At 39.7% G+C, this 26,015-nt stretch overlaps 1 protein-coding gene and 1 long non-coding RNA gene across 14 annotated transcripts in view; one reads left to right on the forward strand and one right to left on the reverse strand.

Moving 5' to 3' along the window:
- Dtnb (dystrobrevin beta) overlaps nt 1-26,015 on the forward strand; it is a 337,086-nt gene that overhangs the window by 254,001 nt on the left and 57,070 nt on the right. For 10 of the 13 annotated variants that reach the window (XR_010041328.1, XM_063231364.1, XM_063231355.1 and 7 more), the window contains exons 11-12: nt 2,751-2,840; nt 4,685-4,772. Coding sequence is in view for 12 of the 13 variants with exons in the window: in XM_063231364.1 (XP_063087434.1) it covers nt 2,751-2,840; nt 4,685-4,772 (178 nt within the window). In the remaining variant the exon portion in view is untranslated. The remainder of the gene's footprint in view (nt 1-2,750; nt 2,841-4,684; nt 4,773-26,015) is intronic. The other 3 variants (XM_063231365.1, XM_063231369.1, XM_063231366.1) reach the window with 1 other exon arrangement.
- Nucleotides 9,566-24,731, reverse strand: LOC134471744 (uncharacterized). Its single transcript, XR_010041331.1, has 3 exons — nt 24,313-24,731; nt 23,900-24,012; nt 9,566-20,238 (listed from the first exon to the last, which is right to left on the reverse strand). It is a non-coding gene; the product is annotated as an uncharacterized LOC134471744 (long non-coding RNA).

Raw genomic sequence — 26,015 nt, forward strand, 5'->3', positions numbered from 1 at the left:
AGACAATCACGCCCCTGTTCTTGAAAAAATTTTGCCCTTACTTTCCAAATATTGTGCTCACCTAGATTCCTTTCTGTTCTTTCTGGGCCTCTTTTGGGGGAAGAGGAACCACAACATGTTACATGCAGGGGAGTAAAGATCAGAACATCAGTGACCTCTCATTGGAAACAGTAGAAGCTAAAAGAAAAGGGAATAGTGCCTCAGAAATGCTGAGAGAACCTTGTTTGGTTTTGATTTTGGTTTTGGAGATAGGGTCTCACTCTGTAGTTCAGGCTGTCCTTGAACTGACCGTGTAGCCCAGGCCGGCAGTCCTCCTGCCTCAGTCTCCCAAGTGCCAAGATTATAGGTATGTGCCACTGTGCCCAGTCTTTTTTCTAAAATATACAAATTTCTCACCTTTATCCACTAAAAAGGACTAGAAGCAGTGATGGGCCAGGAGCATTGAGCACCCAGTACCCTGATTATGGTCTCTAAATAATTTTTTTTTTTTGTCTTTTTCCTTTTTATCGGTACCGGGGATTGAACTCAGGACTGCCTGCTTCCAAGGCAGGCGCTTATGCTACTGAGCTAAACCTCCAGCCCCTCTAAATACTTTTTTCCAGTAAAGAAAACCGTAGGTCCTTAGAAGAATGGTTGGTTTCAAGTCTGCCACAGAATATACACAAGATGAAATGCCAAAAAGCAAGGAAACTAATAAACTTTAATGAATATGTCAAAAACACAGAAGCTTCTTACAAGGGCTCCCAATGGCCAAAGGTAGAGTATTCTGAGTGTGGAGATGATGACTGAGAGCCAGCCACTGTGGCACATGCACTCAGGAGGCTGAGGCAGACGGGTCACAAGTTCAGGGTTAGCACGGACTACACAGCAAGATCCTGCTCCAAAACAAGATCGAGCTGGCCGCAGTAGTGTATTTCTATACTCCTGACCACTCCAGGAGGCTAAGGCAGGAGGGTACCTTGAGCCCACAAGCTGAAGGCTGAACTGGGTAACACAGTGAGACTCCCTCTCAAGAAGACTGAAATGGACTGAGGCACCTCAGATGCATAAAAATCAGAATTCTTAGTGGTAATAAAAAAGAAATTTCTTTGTAATCATTGAAGGTTGCTGATTCATTCTGCATTTTGTTAAATAATGGGTGATGCCAGGTTTTGTTTTACTTTTCTCAAATGAGCAGTATTTTAAGAAAAACAGAGGAAATGGACACTTGCAGAAAGGAAGATAAAATTGGAAAAATCAACATGTTCCACCCCTAATAAAGGATTTAAACAAGACTCACCAAAAATTGCAAACAGTGTTAAGTAGAAAGTGACAGGAATTTCCTAATAGAGAAATAGGACCAATAAACTCCTGAACCCACTAATTGGTATCTATAATCCATTCAATTATGTGCCTCCTTTTTTATTTATAAGTGCAACATAATTACGTACAACGGATTCTTACAGTTCTCAAAAACAAAACTTTCGTCAAGCAGCCAGTCATGTCTCATGATGGAGAAGCGAGTTAAAGGATACATTAGGAAGCAATCTGTCAAATCCAGAATCTACAACATGACCTGATTTCATCACAAATAAGTTGTGAAATGCACAGAGAAAAGAGAGAATCTTTGGATTAAAAATAGAAATGTATTAATCAAATACAAACACAAAAGGAACATAGCATTCATATACAAAGTGGGAACCATGTTTGGATCTTGATTTTAACTGGAAAAGGAGATTTTTTTAATAATTTGAATTTTTTTCAGTTGAACACTTGGTATGGGCTGGGGATGTAGTTCAGTGGTAGAGTGCTTGCCTAGCATGCATAGGGCCCTGAGTTCAGTCCCCAGTACCACAAAACAAACAAAACGCTTACTAAGTTTTTTTGGTATAAGGTAGTCTTACTGTCTGACAGGTGTATGGGGTCAAGGATTCCTGAGTCAAATAATTGCCTTGAATTTGTGTTAGCTGCCTTTTTATGACAAAACATGCTATCGGGAGGAAAATAAACAAGACTGATGGAAGATTGGTATTTGTTCAAGTTTGTTGATGAGTACATGAGAGGCAGTCATTGAATTATTTTATGAAATTTTTAATGTTTCTGTAGTAAAAATGTTTTTAAGGGGGTCTGGGGATTTAGCTCAGTGGCATAAGCGCCTGCCTTGTCGTGAGTTCGATCCCCGGTACCGATAAAAAGGAAAAAGACAAAAAAGAAAAAAAATGTTTTTACAAAGAATAAAGACTATGCACTTCAAGGAGAGCCTCACAATACTATCTTATAATTAGTAACAATTCTAGTAAGTTTGGTTCAAGTACCAGTTTAGGAGAGAAACTAATGCTTAAAATAGTATCCCTATTATACAGGAATGTTTACTGATACTATGAGGTAACACTGACAAACCTTAAGTGTAGAAAAAGCTATAACATAACATAAAGGAGGCGCTTAGGAATAATACTAATGGGCAGCTTTTCTTAAAAAACACATCACAGAGCCCAGAACCTGGACAAGACTGGTAAGCAGGGTTCCTCCTCCTCGCGGGCTGTGGTGTGGTCAGCCAAAGCCATTTTCTAAAAGACTGCTTTTGTTCAAAGGATCTATAGGACGGATTCCCAAAGGTCTGACCATATCTCACCACACATTGCGATTTTCTTATTGTTCTCATCATGCTGTTATTTTTTCTGTTTTTAAGTTTGGTCATTTTAATCCATGTTCACCTCTCCCTCTGTCTGTGTCTGTGTCACACTTTCTGTCTCTGCTCCCATCATTCCCAGGTTACTGTGTAGCCGGGACATGCCCAGTCCTTTGGCCGACGAGCACGCACTGATAGCCTCCTATGTGGCCCGTCTGCAGCACTGTGCACGGTCAGTGGTAGCACAACAGCACTAGGCGGGTGGCTAGGGCTAATCGGGGGAAACAGAGCTGTTTCCTGCGGTGGCCAGTGGGAGAAGCGCTCCAAGTGGGGATGTCCTTGTAGAGCAACCAGCTATAAATGGCTGAGTTAAAGCAATCACTGAAGCATTAGCTTTACAAGAGAGGGTTCCTTGCCATGCCTTGCACTTACCTACCCATGTAGTTAGAAAATCTCCTCAAAAGTAAGATTTGGGATCTGGGGATATAGCCCGGTGGCACAGCACATGCCTAGCAAGTATGAGATTATAAGTTCAATTTCTGGTACCAGAAAAAAATCAAAGATCAAAAATAAGGTTTGGTTTGTGTAGATTATACTGAAAGAGTGCATACACCTCTAACAGATAGAGTTCCAAAGAGGTAACATTCACAGAGATATTTCATGTATCTTCTTCTATTCATTCTTACCTAAATAATGAAATATTCCCATTGACATTCAAAGTCTAGGGCTAAGCACCCCATAGATATCTCAGTTGTCTAATATGGAGGCTCCCATACCTAGTGATAGAAAAGGAATAGTCAGTGGGGGAAACATACATATGAAAAGGACTTTTGTTAATATTTTACTTCACACCACCTCCTGTAGTTTCTGGAGGAACTCTGGCCTTCCAGATTCCCAGGTGGGCTTAATGGCCTGTTATGTAGGAGGCCAGAAGGCCTGATATATAACAGAGGGCATCATCTTCTCATCCATCAGGTGGCTCTGCAGGCCTGTCCCGGCCTTCCAGACTAATCTTTGAAAGTAGAGTTGTTCCAGCCTAGGCAGGACAGATTACTTTTTAACAGTAAGAGTAATTATCCAGGGTGATATAAAGCTAATATTGTAAAAATAGCAGGAGCATCTTGGCAGAAATTACTACCAGATAGTTTAGCTCATAGTAGCTTATGGTAGATTTATCCAAGATCTCAGGTCCTATTGCCTAGGAGCTCTCTGATCGGGAACTGGTAGCCAGTGGCCCTACAGGAACATGAATGGGTGAGTACTGCATCTCTTGAGTCATAGTTTAAGGAACCAAGCACTATACTTTCTTGAAAAAGTCAGAAATTTCCTGTCTAAATCTAAAAAGATAAGTCAAACCAAACAGAACAATGAAGAATCTTTCTGATTGCCCCCAGATAATTTTCATTGGCCATAAAACCTCTCACTAATACAAGATTTTCTGGCTAGAAAATAGAGTAATAAAGCAACCATGTCATCCACACATGGGTAAATGATGTATAGGCAGAGATGTGATGTGTTAGGAAGAAAAGGAGCTCTTTTGCACAGAGGAACTCACTGTATCCCTTGCCTTTACAGGAGTCAGCCTCTCAACATCCCACTTTTTTTTTTTTAATTGGTACCAGGGATCGAACTCACGACCGCCTGCTTACAAGGCAGGTGCTTATGCCGCTGAGCTAAATCCCCAGCCCTCTTTGGGTCTTCTTGAGTTTAAGATCTAGGTCTAAAAAGTCATTCATTTCCCCCAAACGTTTGGTTAGAAATTTCCATCTTAGACTTTGTAGGCAGTAGGTATTTTCTCAGCCCCTCATTAAGACCACATGCCCCTCAGTGGTGTGAGAGCCGGGAGGTGCGCTGCTGAACAGGAAAGACACACACAGCCGCGTCCTTGTCTCTGAACTCCCTCAAGTGTCTGTAACCTGGTCTTCGGGTATTTTTGTTGTTGTTGATACCATTATTCTTTTTATTTTTATATACCATTATTCTTTATAAGCTTGTTTTCCTTGTCTGTTCTTTGAAGAGTGGAGCAAGACTTGTGATATTTAATAGACACTTGCTGAACTTTTATCTCCTTGGCAGTGTCCTGGACAGTCCTACCAGACTGGATGAGGAACACCGGCTTATAGCCCGCTATGCTGCCCGATTAGCTGCAGAAGCAGGAAACATGGTAAGTGAAGAGAGGTTCCAGAAGGGCTACAGAAGTTAGCGTTTCTTCAGTGTACAAATTATGCAGGGGATAATACTCAAGGGAGTGTGGACTTGGCAAGAGGGAAGGAAGTAGATTCGGGGACAAAGGAGACTTTGATTTACCTGTAGTGTTGTCTGTCTGTCTGTCTGTGTCGTCCGTCCGTCCGTCCGTCCCCCCACCCACCCTCTTTCTCTCTTTCTCCCTCCGTCCCTCCCCACCCTCTTGAGACAGGGTGCAGTCCAGGCTGGACTTAAACTCACTTTGTAGCCTAAACTGGCCTCAAACTTACAGTGATCCTCCTGCCTCAGCCTCCTGAGTGCTGGGGTCACAGGCCATGTGCCACCACACCTGGCCCTGACGTTCTTTTTGCTTGAAAAAAAAAATTAACTGTCTGGGCTGCAAGGGGGGAGGGGTCAAGAAGACAAACTAAAACACTAAGAATTTAATTATCTAATAAGGGCTGGGGATTTAGCTCAGCGGCATAAGCACCTGTCTTGCAAGCAGGCAGTCGTGAGTTTGATCCTTGGTACCGATAAAAAGTTAAAAAAAATAATAATTATCTAATAGGATCTGTAAATTAATAAATTCCTAACAGTATTGTTCAAGAAAAAAAAAGAAAGAAAATACAAATTGCCAATATCAAGAATGAAAGAAGAGACATCATTACAAATCTTACAGATATTTAAAAAGACGATAAGGAATATTATGAACAACTGTCAATAAAAAAATTAACAACTAGATAAAAGGGACAAGTTTCTTGAAAGGTGCAAATTAATTTAAAAAGTAGCACAAAAATAAACAGAAAATCAAGTACTTCAGTATCTGTTAAGGATATTTAATTCATAATTAACTTCTCACAAAGAAACCAGATGTGATAGTGCACACCTGTAATCTTCACACTCAAGGCAACTGAATTTCAAGCCCTGCTCGGGCAACTTAGCAATTTAGTGAGACTGTGCCTCAAAATTTAAAAAATGATTCAGAAGGTACATCAGTGCAAAACGCCCTGGGTTTAATCCCCAGCACACACACAAAAACTTCCCCACAAAGAAAATGCCAAACGCTAGCTAATGGCTTCACTGCTGAAATACAATCATGCTTAAGGAAATAGTATCAGTCTAATGCAAACTCTTTCAGGAAATTCAAGAAAAAACACTTTGTAAGTCATTTTATCAGGCTATTGTGACCTGATACCAAAACAATATAAGGGCATTGAAGAAAAAGAAATTACTTAGCAAATTCTCTCATGAACATGGATGCAAAAATCTTTAGTTATCAAATAAATTCCAGTAAATGTAAAAGATTAATATTCTATGATCAAGCGAGATTTACCCTAAGAATACAAATTTATTTAAATTTAATACATGAAAATGAACCTATATAATTTGCAGGTTAACAGTTTGTAAATGAAAAGTTTAAATCATTTCCATAGATGCAGAAAAAGCATTTAACAAAACACAGTTTCCATTTATGATAAAAGTTACTCACTACTAAAGCAGATATTTCCTTACCTTGATTGAAAGAACCTATCAAAAAACTTCAGGTAATATCACTTAAATATTAATATTTAAATTTCTTCCCCTTAATATTGGGAGCAAAAGAAAAAGATAGGGCCAGCGACGTAGCTCAGCGACACAGCACCTGTCTGGTAAACACAAGGTCCTGAGTTTGATTCCCAGTACCAAGAAAAAAGAAAAAGGTACACTTTTACAACTTCCATTCAAAATTTTCAGAAAATTTAGAAGCGCTAGCCACTGCAGCACAAGAAAAAGCAGTCTTTGTGTAAAGACGATATCATATATAGTGGATCCTAAGGAACTAATGAATACACTACCAGAACAGATAGCAGTGTTGCCAGATAAAAAGTCTATAGAGCTGGATGTTTGTATCTCAGTGGCTTATATCAGAATGCTTGCCTACCACGGATCCCCAGCACAAGAGATAAAAAAAAGTTTGAAAACTGCAAAACATTGCTAAGAGAAATTAAGGAAAATGCATGTGAGTGGAGAAAAAAATGTCTTATTTATAGGCTGAAAAGTTCAGTGCTGTTAAGATAGCACATGGCTCCAAATTGATCTGTAAATCTATAGACTACAATTCTACACCAGGCTTTCTTATAGAAATTGGCAAATTGATTTTAAAATGTATTTGGAAAAGCCAAAGGAGCTAGAATAACTGTAACAGTCTTAAAAAGAAAAATTTGGCAAACTTAAACTTACTTGGCATCAAGACTTACTCTAAAGCTATAGTAATCAAGAAAGGATGAATTGACAAAAGAATGAGCACATAAACTAGAGAAATTTGAACTCAAAGTAGCCATAAAATAGATTCACATGAGTACAATCAAATGACTTAGGACAAAAGCAGTTCTAGCTAGGAAAGGGCTGGGGATTTAGCTCAGTGGCATAAGCACCTGCCTGACAAGTGCAAGGTTATGAGTTCAATCCCTGGTACAAAAAAATCAAAGACAAAAACAAATGCTGTCAGCACAACTGGGTAATCTGTGTGGATGAAAATGAACCTGTGCTGTTGCTTCAAAGTGTACAGAGAAATTTTGAAGCATATTATAAACTTAAAAGCTAACACCAGAAAGCAGTAGGAAAAAAAACCACAGGAGAATTTACGGAACTTGAGAGAGTTTCACAAGCTATTAAGGGGCCAGGGATGTAGCTCTGCGGCACAACAGTAGCCTGGCAAGTGCAAGGTCCTGCATTCAATTCCTGGTACCAAAAAAAGTCATTAAAAAGAAAAACATAAATTGGTCCTTATAAAATGTAAAATCTTTTACCGATCAAAAGTTACTATTGGGGCTGAGGATTTAGCTCAGTGGCATAAGCACCTGCCTTGTAGGCAGGCAGTTGTGAGTTCGATCCCCAGTACCGATTTAAAAAAAAAAAAAAAAAAAAAGTTACTATTAAGCTGGTACATGCCTGTAATTCCAGCATTTAAGAGGCTGAAGGCAGTAAGACTGTAAGTTTAAGGCCAACCTAGACTAAATAGTGAGACTTTGTCTAAAAATTAAGAAAAGATACTATTAAAAAATAAATACTGGCCGGGCGAGGTGGCGCGCGCCTGTAGTCCCAGCTACTCGCGAGGCTGAGGTGGGAGGATCGCTTGAGTCCAGGAGTTCTGGGCTGCAGTGCGCTATGCTGATCGGGTGTGCGCACTAAGTTCGGCATCAATATGGTGACCTCCCGGGAGCAGGGGACCACCAGGTTGCCTAAGGAGGGGTGAACCGGCCCAGGTCGGAAACGGAGCAGGTCAAAACTCTTGTGCTGATCAGTAGTGGGATTGCGCCTGTGAATAGCTACTGCACTCCAGCCTGGGCAATATAGTGAGACCCTGTCTCTAAAAAAAAGTAATAATAAAATAAAAAATAAATAAATACTGGTTTTTTTCAGATTGTATAAATCTTTTGTCTTTCAAGAAATAAGTAGACAGATCACAATCACAAAGAAAATATTCACAACCCAGAACTAGACAGAACATTTAAAGAATTCCTGCACCGGGCTGGGGATTTAGCTCAGCGGCGTAAGTGCCTGCCTTGCAAGCAGGCAGTTGTGAGTTCGATCCCCGGTACCGATAAAAAAGGAAAAAGACCAAAAAAAAAAAAAAAAAAGAAAAGAATTCCTGCACCTCAGTAATAAAAAGTCAGCTCAACTCTTTACAATAGGGCCAAAGACTCCGACACTTCACAAAGGTATACAAAAGGTCATTAAGCACATGAAAAAGTGCTTGATAATGTCTAGCATGGTAGCACATGCCTGTAATTCCAGCACTCGGGAGGCGGAGCCAGAGAATTGTTGCTTGATTTCATTAAGTATCAAGAAAATGTGAAAGCCACGTTGAGGTACCACTGCACAGCCACTCCAGTGACTGGATGAAAAAGACTGACAAAAGTTTGGCAAGCCTGAAAGTTCATCTGTTGGTAAACATGTGAAATGTGCTCTTTTGGAAAACTTTTCAGCAGGTTTTTTAAAGTGGAAAAAGTTTAGCCTGTCACCCAACAGTTATACTTCTAGACATGTATCCAAAAGAAATGAAAACACACTCATAAGAACTTTTGTACAAGAATCTTCCTAGAAATTCTAGTCACATTATCTGGGGAAAACTCAGATGCTTTTCTTTTCTTTTTTTAAGTTAACTGTGTTGATATGCTTTTGATAATTTGTACCTGGATATAACATTTTATAAGATTCTTCTTTTTTCCCTATTCCCCTACCCTCCTTTCAGTGTTTCTCCCTCCACCCATTTACAAAAATTTTGTTTCCATTTTTTCCTTCTATTCTCAGATTTTTTTCAATATGCAAAAAACCAAAAATGATATATTCATACAATGGAATATTACTCAATACACATAGGAACATACACTGACACATAAGAAAATTGGACCCTCAGGTATGTTTTTTAGCCAGTACCAGGCAGTTTTTATCACAATGGCTTTGTAGTATAATTTTGAGTCTGGGATTATGATGCCCCCTCCCTTGCCTTTGTTGCCCAGAATTGGCTATTCAAGTCTCTTCTGGTTCCAAATGAATTTTAGTATTGTTTTCTCTATTTTTGTGAGATACACTGTTTGAGTTTTTATCAAAGTTGCATTAAATCAGTATAACAATTTTGAAAGTATGACCATTTTCATTATATTGTTTCTTCCTCCCTAACCGCAAGGGCTATCTTTCCATTTTCTGACATCGTCTTCAGTCGTTTTTCAGAGTACTATAATTTTCAATGTAGAGGTCTTTTACTTCCTTCATTAGATTAATTCCTAGGTATTTCTTTTTTTTTTTTTTTTTTTTTTTTGGATGCTATTGTGAAAGGTGTTGTTTCTCTTATTTCTCAGTAAGTTTGTTATTTTTGTACAGGGACGCTGTTGATTTCTGAGTGTTGACTTTGTGTCCAACTCTGCTGCTGCATTTGATTAGTAATCCTCAAAGACTTGCAGTGAAGTTTATTGGGGTGGTCTATGCAGTGTCACGTCATCCGCAAATAATGATAATTTAACTTCTTTGCCTGTCTTACTCCTTTTATTTCTTTCTTGTCTAATTACTCTGGCTGATATTTCTAGGACTATACCAAATAAGAGTAGAGACAGTGGACATCTTTGTCTTGTTCCTGGTTTTAGAGTGAAAGCTTTCAGGTGCTTTTCCATTCAGTGTGATGTTGGCTGTTGGTTTGTCATAGATGGCTTTTATCAGATTGAGATAACATGAGACAATATAGATGAATTTGAAAAAATAGTATCAGTAAAATAAGCCAAATCCAAAAAAGTACACACTATTTTATTGTATTTACATAAAGTTGCAGAACAGAAAACCTAACTTATGACAGTAGAAATCAAGAGTTGTTTGTAAGATTATAAGCATATTGAAAGGAGAGGAGAAGACCTAGGTTGAAGGAATGTTCTGTTAAAATAATGTTGTGTGAGTGTGCCCATTTACCAAAACAGACTGAACAATGTACTTCAGATCCAAATATTTTACTCAAAAGAAGAGAACCAAGAATCATGTGTACATAAAATTTGCATTGAAATGGTCAGCAGTTACCCAGGGATTTACAATTTATTTCTTACATTTTTAAAATATGTGCAATAAAATGTTTCCTTTTTTTCTCCTTTTACTTTCCTTGAGAAGTTGCACACATACTAATATTTACTCCATGCTTCAGCTACACACATTCTTTTGATTCATTTTGCAGATTTTTATTTTGTTTCTGTAATGTGCCTGTTTGAATACTCTAGTGGACAAATGATTCCTGCCCTCTTGGAACTGACAGTCTAGTGGCAGACATTAAACAAATGACTATGCTATTAATCATAACTACAAACTGTTGTATGTAATAGAGGGAGCCATGAAAAGTCCTTGGTCTGTTTAGGAGAGGAGTAAGGTAGGGGTCATTTCTGTGAGAAAGTGCTACTTCTGTTAAGATCTGAAAATGAGTGGAGAATTCAACTTCCTGGGAAGTAAAAAGAAACTAGAAAGCAAAGTGATCCAGATCCAGTGGCTTCTGCTGCCACTGCTACCCCTGCCCTGTGCTTGACTTCAGTAGTCATGAAGTTTTGTGGGCACAACTGTGTTTTTGTGCCAAGTAGATTTGGAAACAGACCCACAGGCAGCCAGGCCTGTGGAAGCACTGTCCCTGAGTGAAGGGAGCGTGTGGAACACAGCAGCACAGCAGAGGTAGGAGCGCTCCAGGCTGCCTCCTCCCGGGGAAGGGAGCCGCCTCCCTGGAAATGTCAAACTTCAGGCCTGTCTGTACTTGTGTGAGGCACATTTATATTAGTTCCTGCTCAAGAAACACTATGATGAAATATTTTCCACTTTTTTATTGGTTATTTAGATTAATGGGTGTCATTACGGCAGATTTGCTCTTGCACATACCATACTTTATCATTTTCACCCCTCTCGTCCTACCTTTCTAGTTTCACATTTTTGGCAGTGACAGTGTATATATTTTAAATTTTTAACATAAAATTAACCCCAGGGCAAAGAAAACCAAAATCAAATAAACAAAAACTGCAGGGCATCTGGCAGAAGTACAATGCAAATCTTTTGAAGCTTGCATTCTTCACCAAGACCTAGCAGTATTGTCACAGAAAGAGTTCAACTAAATATGGACTCCTCAGATTCCTGAGCTGACCCTACAAAATTAGGCTCATGACTGCAGGTGTTAGAGTGACTTGCTATAAAATAACTGTTTATTGATTTTAAAGACCTAAAAGGAATTTTAAAGATGTGACAAAATATTTTCAAAAGATCAGAGCTGAAAATAAATCCAGTAAACTCATAAATTTGTAGGGAAGGAGTTTGGGGGCTTGGTTTGTTTGTTTTTTGTTTTTTGTGGTTTTTTTTTTTTTTTTTTTTGGTTTTTGGTTTTTGCAGATTGGTTGTTGTTTTGAGTCACAGATTTACTGTGTTGCCCAGGCTGGTCTCAAAAGCCTGGACCAAAGTGATCTTCCTACCGCAGCCTCCCAAGCAGCTGGGATTACAGGTGTGCATTCTTCTACACCTGTAGGCGTCTTTAAATCGCTCAGAAATTCAATGGAGTGCTTGCTTTGACAGCACATACACTAAATATATATATATATATATATAGTGGATGTGTTAAATGTCAGATCAGACACAGCCAAAAGAAAATTTGTGAACTGGAAAAAAAAATATGTAAGAAAAGTTCCAAAATAACAAAGATGAAAAATCTGAAGCAAATTTTTCAGAGATAGAGGATAGAGAATCAACAGTCATTTAAAAAAGAAAATAGAATTAGGATGAAGAATCAATGGCTGCACAATTTCCAGATAGTTAAGAAAGAAAGGAGTCCTAAGATTGAAATATTACAGTCAGTCCCAAACTGGATAAATAAAATAAATGCGTCCTTAGACATGTCATAGCACCACTGCAGGATACAGAGACAAGATCCTCCAAGGGCAACCAGAGAAGACATCTCATTACCTACAACAGCTGGCAGGTAGGTTTCTCTATGGGAACAATGGAACAATGTATTCATAAAGGAAAGTAAATTTATTTTAAAATAAAACAACTGACTATCATGATACTGCATTAAGAATTTTTTTTATAAAAAATTAATTGAACATGTTTAGTATACTGAAAGGAGCTAGCTAAATTGTCAAAAGGAGTTCCGGGAGAACATGGCAGACAGACAACAGCAACTACCGGAGGCTCTCTGAAAGGCTCGGCTCAGAGGCCAGGAAAGATGCGGACTAAGGAGACATGAACTGGTAGAGATATGCTCTGCTGACTCAGGAACGAACTGGGCTGAGAGAAACCAATTTAGAATACAGTCCTGGCGCTAAAATAGGAACAGAAAAGACGGTGTGGAGGCTGGACCCCGCGCCATTGGAAACCGCGATTTGGGTTTCCCGCCGCCCGGCGGCTGGCTGCCTCCACAGCGGCTTGGCAAGCAGAGACGCGCAGAAGCTCTGGGAACGGGAGTCTGCGAACGGAGTCGAAAACAGGACGGACAAGGAGGCGTACACTGACTTGTGGCGAGGTGAGTGAGAGAAACTGACACTCTACCACAGTTTGACTCCAGCGGAGGACTTTCTGGGCTCGGGCAGTTCTGCGGGAACAGGGCGCGGTGGCGACTCCAGCCACACATTCCCCTCTCGGACGGGATTGGTGAAAAGTGCCTGGCCTGCGTGACGCTGCGGGTGGACTTGGTAGGCTGGCCTAACCCAGATCCCAGAGCCTGACTGTGGCCCGGAGGAGCGACTGACTCCCGCGTAGGCTGCCTCCTCCGCAACTCCCTGGTGCGCAGCGGTGGGCGGGAACAACTAGCCAGCGCAATTTGATCAGGCTGTGGCTGATAGGCAGGGAAGCTGGGCCTCCTATGTAAGCTTGCATATATATAAGGAACAGAGAATATGGGGAAGGGAAGCAACAAGAAAGGCTCCTCGGCCCCCAATTCTGAGAAACAGGCAATAGCGGACACCGCACCAACAGACATAAAGCGCCATATAGAGAGCCTCATAGACCAATTCAGGAATGAAGTTATCAACGACCTGAAGCTAGAAGTATGCAGAATAGTTAGAGAAATGCTATGCACCACCCAGGAAAAAACAGATGGTGGAATGGAAGAACAGAAAAAGAGGGGAGAATTGTTTGATGGAGAAAACAGAGAAAGCATAGAGTACGTGAAGCAGGTTCAAAGGGACTACCAAGAAATTAAGAAGTCTATCCAAGACTGGCATAACAGCTTGAAAGAAACTAAGGACAGACTATCTGAACTGGAGGGCAGACTTGTAATATGGGAGAATGAAATGAAAAACTTCTTAAAAATAACAAAGAGACAAACAGCAATAATACAAAGACAAGAAGATGATAAGAGGAGACATAACTTAAGGATTAAGAACATAAAAGAAGAAGTAGGGACGCAAACAAGTGAACTACAAAAGCTACTCACAGAAATAATCCAGGAGAATTTTCCTAATTTAGCAAAAGGTAAAGATACTCAGATGTATGAGGCATACAGGACCCCAGCTACTACAACCCTAACAGAGAAACACCCAGGCATATAATAATAAAAATTCCAGAAATTCAATACAAGAACAGAATATTAAAAGCTGTAAGAGACAAGAAACAGACCACTTACAAGGGAACACCCATCAGAATTACAGCAGATTTCTCTGCACAAACCATCAAATCACGAAGAGCATGGGGGGAAATAATTCAAGCTTTGAAAAATAATAATCTCCAGCCAAGATTGAGATATCCTGCACAACTGTCCCTGGAAATTGATGGAAAAACAAGGTGCTTCCAGGATAAAGAGGAACTAGGGGAATTTGCAACCACCAATTCAACCCTACGGAAAGTATTGCAGGATATTCTAAAAAAAGAAAAATACAAAGAACCCAGAAATAGTGGCGGGGAGGCCACAACGAATGGAGCAGAGAACAAAATGAAGAAGACAAACTGACAGCTACTGACAGAAAAAGAGCTCAACAGAAATGAGACAGAGAAGACTGGATGATAGGAACAGCTATTTTGGAGAAAAGGACATCTAAATAGGTAATACTGATTTAGTATCATCTTGTTTTGAAGTCTCATCTAGCTTTTGTTCTTCTGTCTCCAATGGTCTAAACAGGTTGTATCTTATTGGATTTTATTATGTACGATAGTATAAGCAAAAACCTTTTAAAGACAAGGAGATTATACAGAAACCATTTTCAGAAATCATTTTCTGTTAGTCGATTCTAAATACTCTATAATGCTGTCATTCTCTTAAATGGTTTTACATTGTTTTGATATACTTAATGCTACAGTATATGAAGTTGTACTCAAGGACTTCAAGGAAAGAGTCAATATGGTAACTACTCTTGGGTCAGAATTATCTGGTGGTGAAACACTATTCTGCTTAAATGGTTATGTTTTGATCTGCCCTGTTTCGCTGTTATGCCCTCTTTTTTTCTCAATCTCCACTCCATTATTTACTTTTTTATTTTTATCCATTTAATTAAAGGGAAAAAAATAGCAGGATATAATATAGTAACCCACTTTGACTTTCTATTATCTCGATTTGAAGCCCTGTATTACTCTCACCATCTTGTTTTTGACTGATGTTCCCCTATTCTGTTTTGCTGGATAGTATCAGGTTCGAAAGTTTAGGCATCAGCTGAGAAGATAATGAGATTCATTATAACGCCCATTCTCGTTGACTTTTATCTACTTTTGGAGACCTACAATGTCTCCAATGTTTTGGTTTTGTCGGTTTTGTTCTTTAATGTTTTGTTCAATTATATTACAACTAATGATATAGGCAATTCTATTAGAGATAGCGGGAGGCATTATGGTAACCACTGTTGATCACCTTGTATTATGTTTTTATATTATCTATTATGTCCACCCTTTTGACTTGAACGATTCTGTTCTGTTATGTCACATTTGGTTTTACTCTCTTCCAAAAAAGCAATAAGAACCGTGGGAGCAATGAAACCCAAAATGTGTAATAGTCATTGTACAAAAGAGAGAAAAAGAAAGTGCTCTAAACTATATAACTGCATGTATATTTAAGTGTATAAGATAGAAAATGATATCACAGAGTTATATTGGATCATTGAACAGAACTGTTTGCAGTATCATTGTTGGAATGTCCACTCTACAAGCTTTAATTTTGTGACTTGAACAATTATTTCTAAGATGGCAATATGTAATCCATTAACTAGTGATTTCCTACTGCGCATTTTTTCTTCTGTAAATCTGTATAACTTGTACCCCTTCACTGTTTTTTTTTTCTTTTCTCCTTAAATTAAAAAAAAAAATTGTCAAAAGGAGAAAACTTTCTGAAAAGGACTGAGAAAAGTCACAGATTTTTGCTAATTGATTATTCATGACAGTCCTGCAAAGAAACAGCCTGGGAGAAAGACCCAACCTGACCTACCAAGGGTTCCAGAGTTTGTTGGTGTGCAAACTGGATTAGGGATGAAACTGGGTGGGGTGCTCTTCCTTTTGTCAGCTACTGAAGTTCATTGCTGAAGATGATGGTTCTAGAAGAAGGGGTTAAACCCTGGAAGCTAAGAAAGAGATGAAAGACGGACAAGCTGAAGCCAAAACCAGAGAATGGGCAGACATTGCCTGAGGAGTGCCCAGAGCTGTTCAGCACAAGTAAAGGCTCTGGGGTCGGAAGTCACAAGGCAAGAGCCCAGGGAGCAGTGTTGGAGTCAGACAGGCCCGTTTATTCAAGACAAATAAATATATCAGCCCGTACTGGTACCCGTAGTACCAATTGTGTTTACTTGTTAGGGAAATAGAGTTATAAAAGCTGCAAATGGAACTTGAGTTATTTCTCCCCAAAAAAGGAACTCATCCTTTAGGATTTAAATTTTAAAATGTTTTCTTGAGTCTCTTAACATCAGATTGCATATCTGACTCCAGCATTACAACTCTAATAATGATTAGTGGAATGGAACAGACTAGAAGCAGGTGTGTATGGGTGTGGTTACTACAGGGTCCGTTAAACCTGGCCTGTGCTCTCAGTTAGTCACAGTGGCTCATTACTTTAGATGTGAAAATTCGTAAGTGTGTTGGATGGGCTGCACAGTCATTAAATTTTAGTAACTGTGCTCAATGCCATTGATAGCCTTGTTGACCTTACATAGTGCTTTTTAAATATTGTAAATAAAAGCTGCAAAGCCATTTGACCCTGAGATCCTGGTCTTCCTTTGCTGCAAACCAAGATAAGGCTATTTACACCTGATAGTTTCTGATGCCTGTCTCTAATTCTTGGGGAAAATGATGATTGCTAAGATGGTCTTGAGGCTGAATACTGATACGGGCCCTTTCATCTTCAGTTTATTTTACAGAGTATAGTTATCTTATATATATTGGGTCTCTTGGGAAGGATTCTTCTTGGCTAGATTTCTGTTAAACAGAAAACTCCTAATCCTCTAATCACACACCCATACAAGTGCTTTGCATAAAGTGGGTGTAGAGCTCAAAAGAATTTATTTATAGCCTGCCAGATAGGCTTTGTATTGATTTTTTTTTAAAGGCCTTCTCCCACAAAGACAGACTATTAAATCATGTGGGCAACCTGCACCGTACCCTGCAGAGCATGTCCCCTGACACTTCTTCAGGCTGATCCTTAAAGAAAGACACTTTCGGTTCCTTAGATGAGCCAGGAGAGCTAATTTGTTTTCCTGAAGTGTTTAGGTTCTTTTTTTTTTTTTTTTAAGATAAAACAAAAAACTCTAATGTGTGATAAATCAGTAGTAAAAGCAAATTCTTAAAATTTCACCATAGACGTCACCAGCATTGCATGTAACAAAGATGCTTTGTTTACCTTTAAGGTTTTTGTTTGGTGTTTGGAAGTACTGGGGATTGAATCCAGGGAGCACTGAGCTGCATCCCTATCCCCAACCTTATTAAACAAATTTTTGAAACAAGGCTTTGCTAAATTCCCATGTTAGCCTCAGGTTTACAGTCTTCTCCCTCAGCCACCTGAGTAGCTGGGATCACAGGTGTATGCTACTCCATCTACTTTGGTGGGTTGGTTTGGTGCTCATGAAAAATTTTAGATCTTGTTTTAGAAAAATAAAAGAAAGGAAACACCGTCACCCATTATCACATTGCCTCCCATGTAAATACTTTGGAGAGACTTCTTCCATTAATCAGCTCTCACAGCCCAGCTCCTTAACGTCTCTGGGCACACTCACTTCCTACAGTTAGAGATTTACAGTGCCCATGCAGTGTTCTGCACACATTTAAGACTCCAAGCCCCCTAAAATAGTCATTGTCAGACCTGTATATATTATACTCATTTGTGAAGCATTTTAAAAATATACAGATCCTTAGCTTCACCTCAGACCTACTGAATGAGAACCTCTGGGTTTAGGATCTATTGATCTTTACTGAAAAAAAGGAAGAACAGTAAAGTCCCAGTCTCTGATTTACAGCTGGTTTGGGAACCACTGCCTTAAACAGTGTTATTGGATTTTTGAGAGAGGTTAATAATGCACAGCCTTTAGTCTCTGGGTGGTGGGAGGGTGGGCGGACTGCCCTGGAATATAATGATAGTCTAGAATAGAAAAAACAGAAGAATGTCAGGCACATCATTCTGCCAAGTTCATAAAGGTGAGAGCCTCAGGTCTCCTTTTAGGAGGCTGCAGAAATGCACTCCAGTGAATTAGTTTGCTAGTTGTGTCAGCTTTCCTTGGTTTTTTAGCATTTGACTAGAGGTCTTGTTTCTTATCTTCTAGCTTTCATTTCTCCATCTCATTAAAGGTGATGGAGCTCTGTAAGACTACTGAAACCTAAGAGAATATTAATGTCTATCAGTGGAAAGAAGAGGCATCTTGTCCTTCCTAGGATTAAAGGGACTGCAACTCAATGGATCCCACTCTTTGAATCCATTATTCTCAAATATTAAAACTTTAATCCTTACAGTATGCTCCTCTGGTCCTTTGTATTTCATTGGCCTTGGTGTATCATCCATTCAACCTAATAGTTGCATTCATTGTTATGTATTTAGTTATTTAAATGATCTCTCACGTTTTGTCTCCTATACTCATTCATATTACATTCTGTAGTATTTAAGAAGTCTTTTTCCTCTAGATGTTACCCTGCATAACTGCTTTGGCCTAGTTACTGAAATAATAGCTACCACTGTGAGAGCCTTTTGTATCTATAGTAATGGGCTCAATGTTTTAGAAACATTGCCTCTGGTCCTCAGCACATCTCTGGGAGATAGATATGATTTCCAAAATGATTTTAGAAAAACTAAGGCATAGAAAAATCATCTTACCCAAGGCCCCCCAGTTGGACTTGAGATTTAGGTACAGGGCTGTTTGACTTCATGTGTGAATGTGGGATCCTTTACTTCTCAGAGATTATTTCCCACATTTACTGTTAGGTATACACAGCCATTGTTTTTGACTTACATATATAACCAATGTTTTGGAGGTTTGGTGGTAAGTAAATCTGTTTATTTGTTATGTGCTCTACAGTGCTTGAGTTTTGTCTTTTCCAGGGTAAGGAGCTCTCATTGATTAGTGCAGTGTTTCAAAATAGGGCTGCGCACTGAAATCACTGGAGAAAATTTTAAAACTACTGATATGTGGGGTCACTTCTAGAGATTGTAACTGGTCTTCAATGATGTAGCCTACACATGGGAATGTTTAAACTCTCTCCTGGTGATTATAGTGTGTGGCAAGTGTTGATAGCCATAGACAGAGTAAGGTTTCAGAGCTGGGGATAAACTAGTCACCTGGCCTACTAGACATGCCCTTTGGTGAGATTCAATAGTTTTAGAAGTAAAATGCAATAATTCTAGTTTCTCTGTTAGTACCTCAAGTTCATGTCTGAAATCTGCTCATTGGTAAAGCACTTAACTTTTACTCTTTCAGACCATTTTTACCTTACAGTAGAATCTTTATTCACTTACCTGGGACTCAAAAAGACTAGGTATTGAGACTTTAGTCAACTTGCCAGGTAAATCTCTGACCGTATTTAAGAGCTAAAAAATCTATTGGCCAAGAGTAGTGGTGCACAGCTGTAATGCCTGCATTCAGGAGGTTGAGTAGCAAATTTGAAGCCAGCCTGGGCTACAAAGTGAGTTCAAGCCCAGTCTGAACTGTATGGTGAGACCTGGTCTTAAAAAGAGAGAGAGACAGAGACAGACAGATAGAGAAAATATGAATACACCTCTGGTGTGAAACAGGTTTAGCGGGGGAAAAAAACTGTTAGGAAAACACTGAAAAATCATCTTTTAGCCAAAGTACAGATTAAAAACTCTATCTTGACTTTCTAGGATCCTTCCTTGTATTTGTAGTTCAGAGATCACTACCTGTGGTTGAAGTCATGCTGAGATGCCCAGTAGAAAAGATTTCCATGTCCTCCTTAGGGCTCAGGTTTTACTGATTGAAAACAACCAACTTTGAATTTGATACAGACGTGCAACTTTTGGTTCTGTAGAGGTTTTGTTATGGCCTAATAAATTGTTTCTTTATTACTTCAAAGCTGATCAGAGAGCTTCTGAAAGAACAATTCTGTTTCATGACAGGAAGGAATCGATCACTGTCAAACACCTTCCTTGTCCTCCTCCCTAACTACAGGATGTTGAGTTGCCAGCATCCACATTTGTCACTGGTGATAATTTATCATGTGATGTTGCTTCGTTAAAGCTGTCAGAGTAGTTTTACCAAATGGCTGTAGAACAGTGACGAAGCTGGGCATGGCGGCACGCACCTGTAATCCCAGCACTCAGGAGGCTGAGACTGAAGTGTCCCTGTGGACTATACAGTTAAGTCTGAGGCCAGCTTTCACGACAAAATAAGACCCTGTCCAAAAAGAAAAGCCACTGGTATGGAAGAATATTTAGCAATGTGACGTTAGAAAATTATAAGAAGTTACCCAGCAAAGTGGCGCTGACCTGTAGTCCCAGTTTCATGGGAGGCTGAAGTAAGCAGATCACTTGAATCCAGGAGTTCAGGGCCAACCTGTGCAGTATAAGACCCCATCAAAAGAAGGGGTAGGGGGGGACAAAACAAAAATTACAAATTTTTATGTTGTTGAATTTTTAAATTAAGTTAATGAAAGGATCTGGAATCAAGTAAGTTCTCCTGTGATATTATGGGCAACCCAGAGTCTATTGTTAGGGTTTCCTGAACTCCATGGAAATGGTTCCGGGTAAGATTTTGCAATGAGGCTTAATCAACAAGCTGCTTCAGGATGTTTGCTGAAGGTTTAGTCTGGCTCTGGATCCTGAGAAAAGGTTCTAAGAATAGAGCTGTTACCTGCGCTTTTTCAAGGATGACTATGGTAGCTTTTGTGAAGTAACCACTGGTTTGAAGTTTTGCAGGTCTCGTTCCACTTGAATAGGGAACCCTAGGAATCTAGGAGACTTGCCTGGTAGTCTCTGGCTTAGAGCTGGGCCCAGGGCTGCATGAGTTTCTACTCAGTGGACGCCCTGTAATTGGACCAGAAGTTCTTCAGCTGATCGAAAGCTGGTTTCAAATTTTTTTTTTTTTTTTTTTTTTAGGCATGGTCTTGCTCTATAGTTCAGGCTGGCCTTGAGTTCTTGGTGATCCTCCTGCCTTAGCCTCCCAAGTGCTGGATTACAGTCGTGCACCACCACACTTAGCTATAAAGCTGGTTTAATATATTTAAGAGGGTGTCTTCTAAAGTATGTTGGGATGAACTGTTACTGAAGTTTGCTAGGCTTTGTGCAAAAATATTTCAGCAAAGAGAAAGAACATACGGAATAGATGAAGCAAATGAGACAAAATCTTAACAGATGTTAAATCTAGTCATGAGTGAAAGGAAATACATTATTTTTTAAGTAAGTTAAAATGAAGAACCATAAATAAGGTAGCTCCATCCCTTTACATTTCTTTCTATATTTCTGTATGTATTTTTGTGTAAGACCACTGAGGGTAAGTCTCATGGAGCTCCAGGTTATTGCCTTGGCAGAAAACACTCCCACCTGATGGAAGTCCAGTTTCCCTTTTCAGTTTTTTGCAATGTAATAGGTACTTAAAAACTCTCATAATACAAAAATACAGATTTCTTTTCATAATTTACCAAATCTTTATAGCTGTCTCGCCGTCAACAATGCAGTGACAGTTTATTCTGTTTAACCTTGGTCTCATAGAAATAGCACTTTTACGAATGAAATAGGGAGTGCAGCTAGGAACCAGCAGTCTTGTTCAGCATACAGCCCAGCTAGTAGAAGCAACAGTCTATGTGGAATAGTAGGGTGTAGAGTGTGGCCCATGGACCAGGGGCACGGTCACTGTTCCCCAGGGCGAATGGAGACCGGGTCTGTGACGGCGTTACAGAGGTCTCTTAGGGGCATTGGCTTATCCTCTGCTCCATATGCCCCAAGCCCTGAATCTTTCCCTGGCCCTAGAAGTTTCCCTGAGTTTTAGTGATGTGAATTTATTGCCTTGACTGCAGAAATTCTGGAATTTCACTGTGCTCACAGCTATAGGCCTGCCTTCTAAGCATCACAGTGCTTATTGATCTTCAACTAATTGTAGTTTTCTGGCTCTGCTGCAACCTAAATTTGCACATAGAGGGTATATAATGTTTTTAAAATAAAATTTTGAGTTATAATAAAACATTTATAGAGCTACTCCCTATACTGTATCATTAAGACCCTACCGTATCACTTTCAGTAAATACTCCCATTTTACAAGAAAATGAAAGTGTAGCAAAATAACTCACAGTCGAATGGCCAATAATAGCAGAGCTAGGACTCCTAATTAGTTGTCCTGCTTCCATTCCTGTCCCACTATAGCAAATATCCACCTAGATGCTAAAGCAGTTTTGTACATTCACCTGTTTTCATAAACTTTATTTTAGAACTATTTAGGTTTATGGGAAAAGTCCAAAGATGCTGCAGAGCTCACTATGTTGCATATCTAGTTTCCCGGATCATCTTACCTTTGTATTGCACATCTGTTGTAGTTAATGAAACAGTACTGATGCAATAACTGTGGATTACAATCCCAAACCCTTAAGTTCCTCTTAGCCATGACAGGTTTTCTGACTTTCCTTGTTTTTGATGACCTTGAATATTAGTTAGGCATAGCTCGTATTTGGGAATAAAGGATCTGATGTTTTTCTTCAGTGAGAATGGGGTTGTGGGTTTGGGAAGGAAGAGATGCAATGCCATTTTCACCACATCAGCTCCATCTCTCTGAGGGTAGAATATGTACATACACTCTTTGGGAATTATCTTACATGGGAAATTTATTCTTCCTCGTTTATTAAATTAGGAATTTATGTGACTATAGAGCAATGCTTTTACCATGTAATTTGAGAGTGTTTTTTGTTGTTTTTGTGGTGCTGAAGATTGAACCCAGGGCTTCATGCTTACTAGGCAAGCACTCTACTGTTGAACAATATCCTCGGTCTTGAAACAGTGTTTTGCTTTTTATTTTTTTAATATATACAACCAGATTTCATATTCCTCTACCCCAAATCCTGCAGTGGCTTCATACCCCATTCAGAATGCAGAGCTCCTGCATGACCTAGGCACCCCCAGCCTGTCCCTTCCCGCTCCATCACCCTCTCCTTCACTGCTCCCCTGCAGGTACCAAGCAGGGCCAGCAGTAGGCCTTAGCACTTTCTGTTCTTTCCACCCTGCACAACCTCCCTCAGACCTGCTGGTTTGCTTCTCTTTTCAGAGGTCTCTGACAGACTCTTTTTCAGAGTCTTATGTCCCAACTAGAAGGGGACTGTCTGATTGACCAGTGTATGTCCAGGGCTGGAACAGTACCTGACACAGTGGGAACCTCATAAATGAATAAGTAAATGTACACATGTTATGGCTGTGTCTAGATGTCCCCCCAAAAGTTTCATGTAGTCACAGGGCCGGCGGGCTGGTTCTAGAGTGTGTGGCACTGGGGTCAGTCTACTGATTGGTTTGACATAATTCTGATAGGCTTAAGGGTGTGAGTGTTACACCCACCCTTGGGTGGGTAGCCTGCATGCCATATAAAGGACAGAAAGAGGGTGAACATGCCTCCCTGCTTGCTGTGGACTACAGTATTTCTCCTTTGTGATGCCCCTTTTCCACGCCACCCTGCCTCCTAGAGCCAGCCAACTATGGACCGAACTCTCTACAAACTATGAGCTGCAATAAACCTTTCCTCCCTTAACTTTGGGTGTCAGGCATTTTGTCTCAGCAACAAGAAAAGAAACTAAGATAAGAAAGTATTAAATTTTTAAAGAAGTCATCTTTCATCTCTTCAGGCCGAAGTACAGTATCTTATAATTGTATTTCTGTTTTACTCCTTTTAGTATCCTGGCATTTTAGAAAAAGAGACCTTGTGTGTGTGTGTGTGTGTGGGTATGTGTAGGTATGTGTGGTGTGTGTGTGTGTGGTTTGTTTTTATTTAAGGAGCCCATGGTGTTTAAGGTGGTGAGTTTTTTTCTTTGTTTGGTTTTTTGGGGGGGTCTTGCGGGGGGGGTGGTTTTGTGTTGTTGTTTTTGTGGTGTCAACCGAACTAAACCTTGCACTTACCAGGCAAGCACTTGAGCCACTGAGCTAAATCCCCAGCCTGTTTCTCTGGTTTTTGTATCAGTCCATTTTTCATTACTGTAGTGAAATACCTAAGGCAGGCTAACTAGAAAAGGTTTGTTTTGACTCACAGTTCTGAAGGTCCAAGGTCAAAGGGCTATGTCTGGGATGACCTTGCTGAGAGTGTCCTGAGCTAATGCAGGCATCACACAGCAAGACCCAGGGACCACATGTGCTCTCCTCCCTGGAATAAAGTAAGCAGGCTCAACCCTCATGACCATTGGCTAACATTGATCACCCCTCAAGGTCCCACCTCTACCAGACACCGTAGTTAATACTGCACAGTGCGGATTAAATCTCAATACATGAAGCATTCAGAGACACATCATGGCAACCTGGCTGTATTTAACATTTGTTTGAATGAAATAAGGCTTTTGTAGACACCTAGGTGAGGGAGTTCTGCCTCTTGGTCCACCCAGCTCCCCGCCCATGCCTGTGTCTTTGTATTTGAGTAATAATGCTTCCAGAAGCCGAAGAATCTTACCTCCTTGGGAATCCCTGTCGGCAGTGACTCTTGATTGCTGTGCCAGTCTCTACTGTGGAAGGTGGCTCAGGTCTGCAGTCAAACACTCAAAACTGAAAGGATTCCCTGGACATTTCCAGTGAATACTAGAGCTTTTTTTTAGTCATATGAAACAAAGTATTTCAGAACACATTCCTCTTCCACAATTCTCCAGGTTCCCACCCTGCTAGACAGTTAGGCTTTTTACTCAGGTTTTCAGGAATTACAGACCTATTTTTCATAACCAGATTAAGTCTCAAACAAGTCATTTTTTGAGGCTTATGTCAGGATCTCATGAGACTCTGAATACAATATGGAAAATTTACTCAGCTGTCTGCTGGTCCCTGCTTCCTCAGAAAAAGAAAATCAGTTTGTTTTTTCTTTGAAAAAAAATTCGGTAATCTTATTAACCCCCCCCCCAGATTTGCTATGCTGGCTTACCCCTGTTTATTTAGGAAACACCCCTTTTGAAAAGAGTTACTTATTGACTTTTCAGGCTCTAGGCAGAAAATGAGATTTCTGTCTTACACAGGTTGTTTCTGGCAGAACCACGAGTGTGCAGAGTGAAGCAGTCATCACAGAGCCTCATGGATGTTTCCGTTCTGTTTGCCTAATGCAAGGGAAACCTCGTTGTCATCCCTGTCCCTATTTTGTGTCAGTTGGCCATCACATTTTCTCCTCCTTTTTTCCTTAGTGGTACGGAGATGGGACCCAAAGCCTTTACACTAAACTATACCCCAGCTCTTTTTTGGTATTTTGAATGAATCCATAATAAGATACCACTTTACACCTTTAGGACAATGGTGGCAAATCTTTGGCATACGTTATGAAGTCAGCTGTTTCTTATCATTGAATGCTCTGAAAGGTTCATATCACTGCACTAGGATCAAAAAGATGAAAGTACAAGTGTTAGCAAGAGCATGGGAAAAGTGAATCCTTCACACATTGTTGATAGGAACATAAAATAATACAGGCAGCTACTTTGGTAACCTTTGCAAAAAGCAGTTAACATATGACCCAGAAATTCCACTCCTAGATATAAATACAGGAAAAATAAAAACATAACTCTAGCTAGGTATGGTAGTCGATGCCTACAGTCCCAGCCCTCAGATTGCTAAAGCAGGAGGATTGCCACAAATTTGAGGCTAATCTGGAATACATAGCAAAACCCTGTCTCAAAACACACAACAAACTTAATAGTCTCATTATCCATAATAGCCCATAGGTGGAAATGCCCCAAATATCTATCATCTATTGAACAGATAAATAACATGTGGCATATCTACATTATAGAGTATTATTCTGCAATAAAAAGGAATGAAGTATTGAAACATGATACAGCATATATGAACCTTGAAAACCTTTTGTGAAGTGAAAGCCAGATATAAAAGACCACATATTGTATGATTGTATTTATATAAAATACATATAAATAAGTAAATCCATAGACAAAACGGTGGATGTCAAGGAATGAGAGATGCAGAATGACTGCTAATGAACACGGGGATGCCTTTAAGGGTAATGAGCATATTCTGTAATTGGTGATGACCTTACAATCTCATAATTACACTAAAACCCACACATTCTACACTTCAAAAGAGTAGGTTTTATGGTATGTGAATCATACAGTTTTTTAAAACTCACCATTAGGAATGTCATTGGAATGGTTCTAAATCAAAGACTAT

Source organism: Cavia porcellus, unplaced genomic scaffold (genome assembly GCF_034190915.1).
Source record: "Cavia porcellus strain 051 isolate PalLab524CR breed Dunkin Hartley unplaced genomic scaffold, mCavPor4.1 scaffold_1, whole genome shotgun sequence".
Lineage (NCBI taxonomy): Eukaryota > Metazoa > Chordata > Mammalia > Rodentia > Caviidae > Cavia > Cavia porcellus.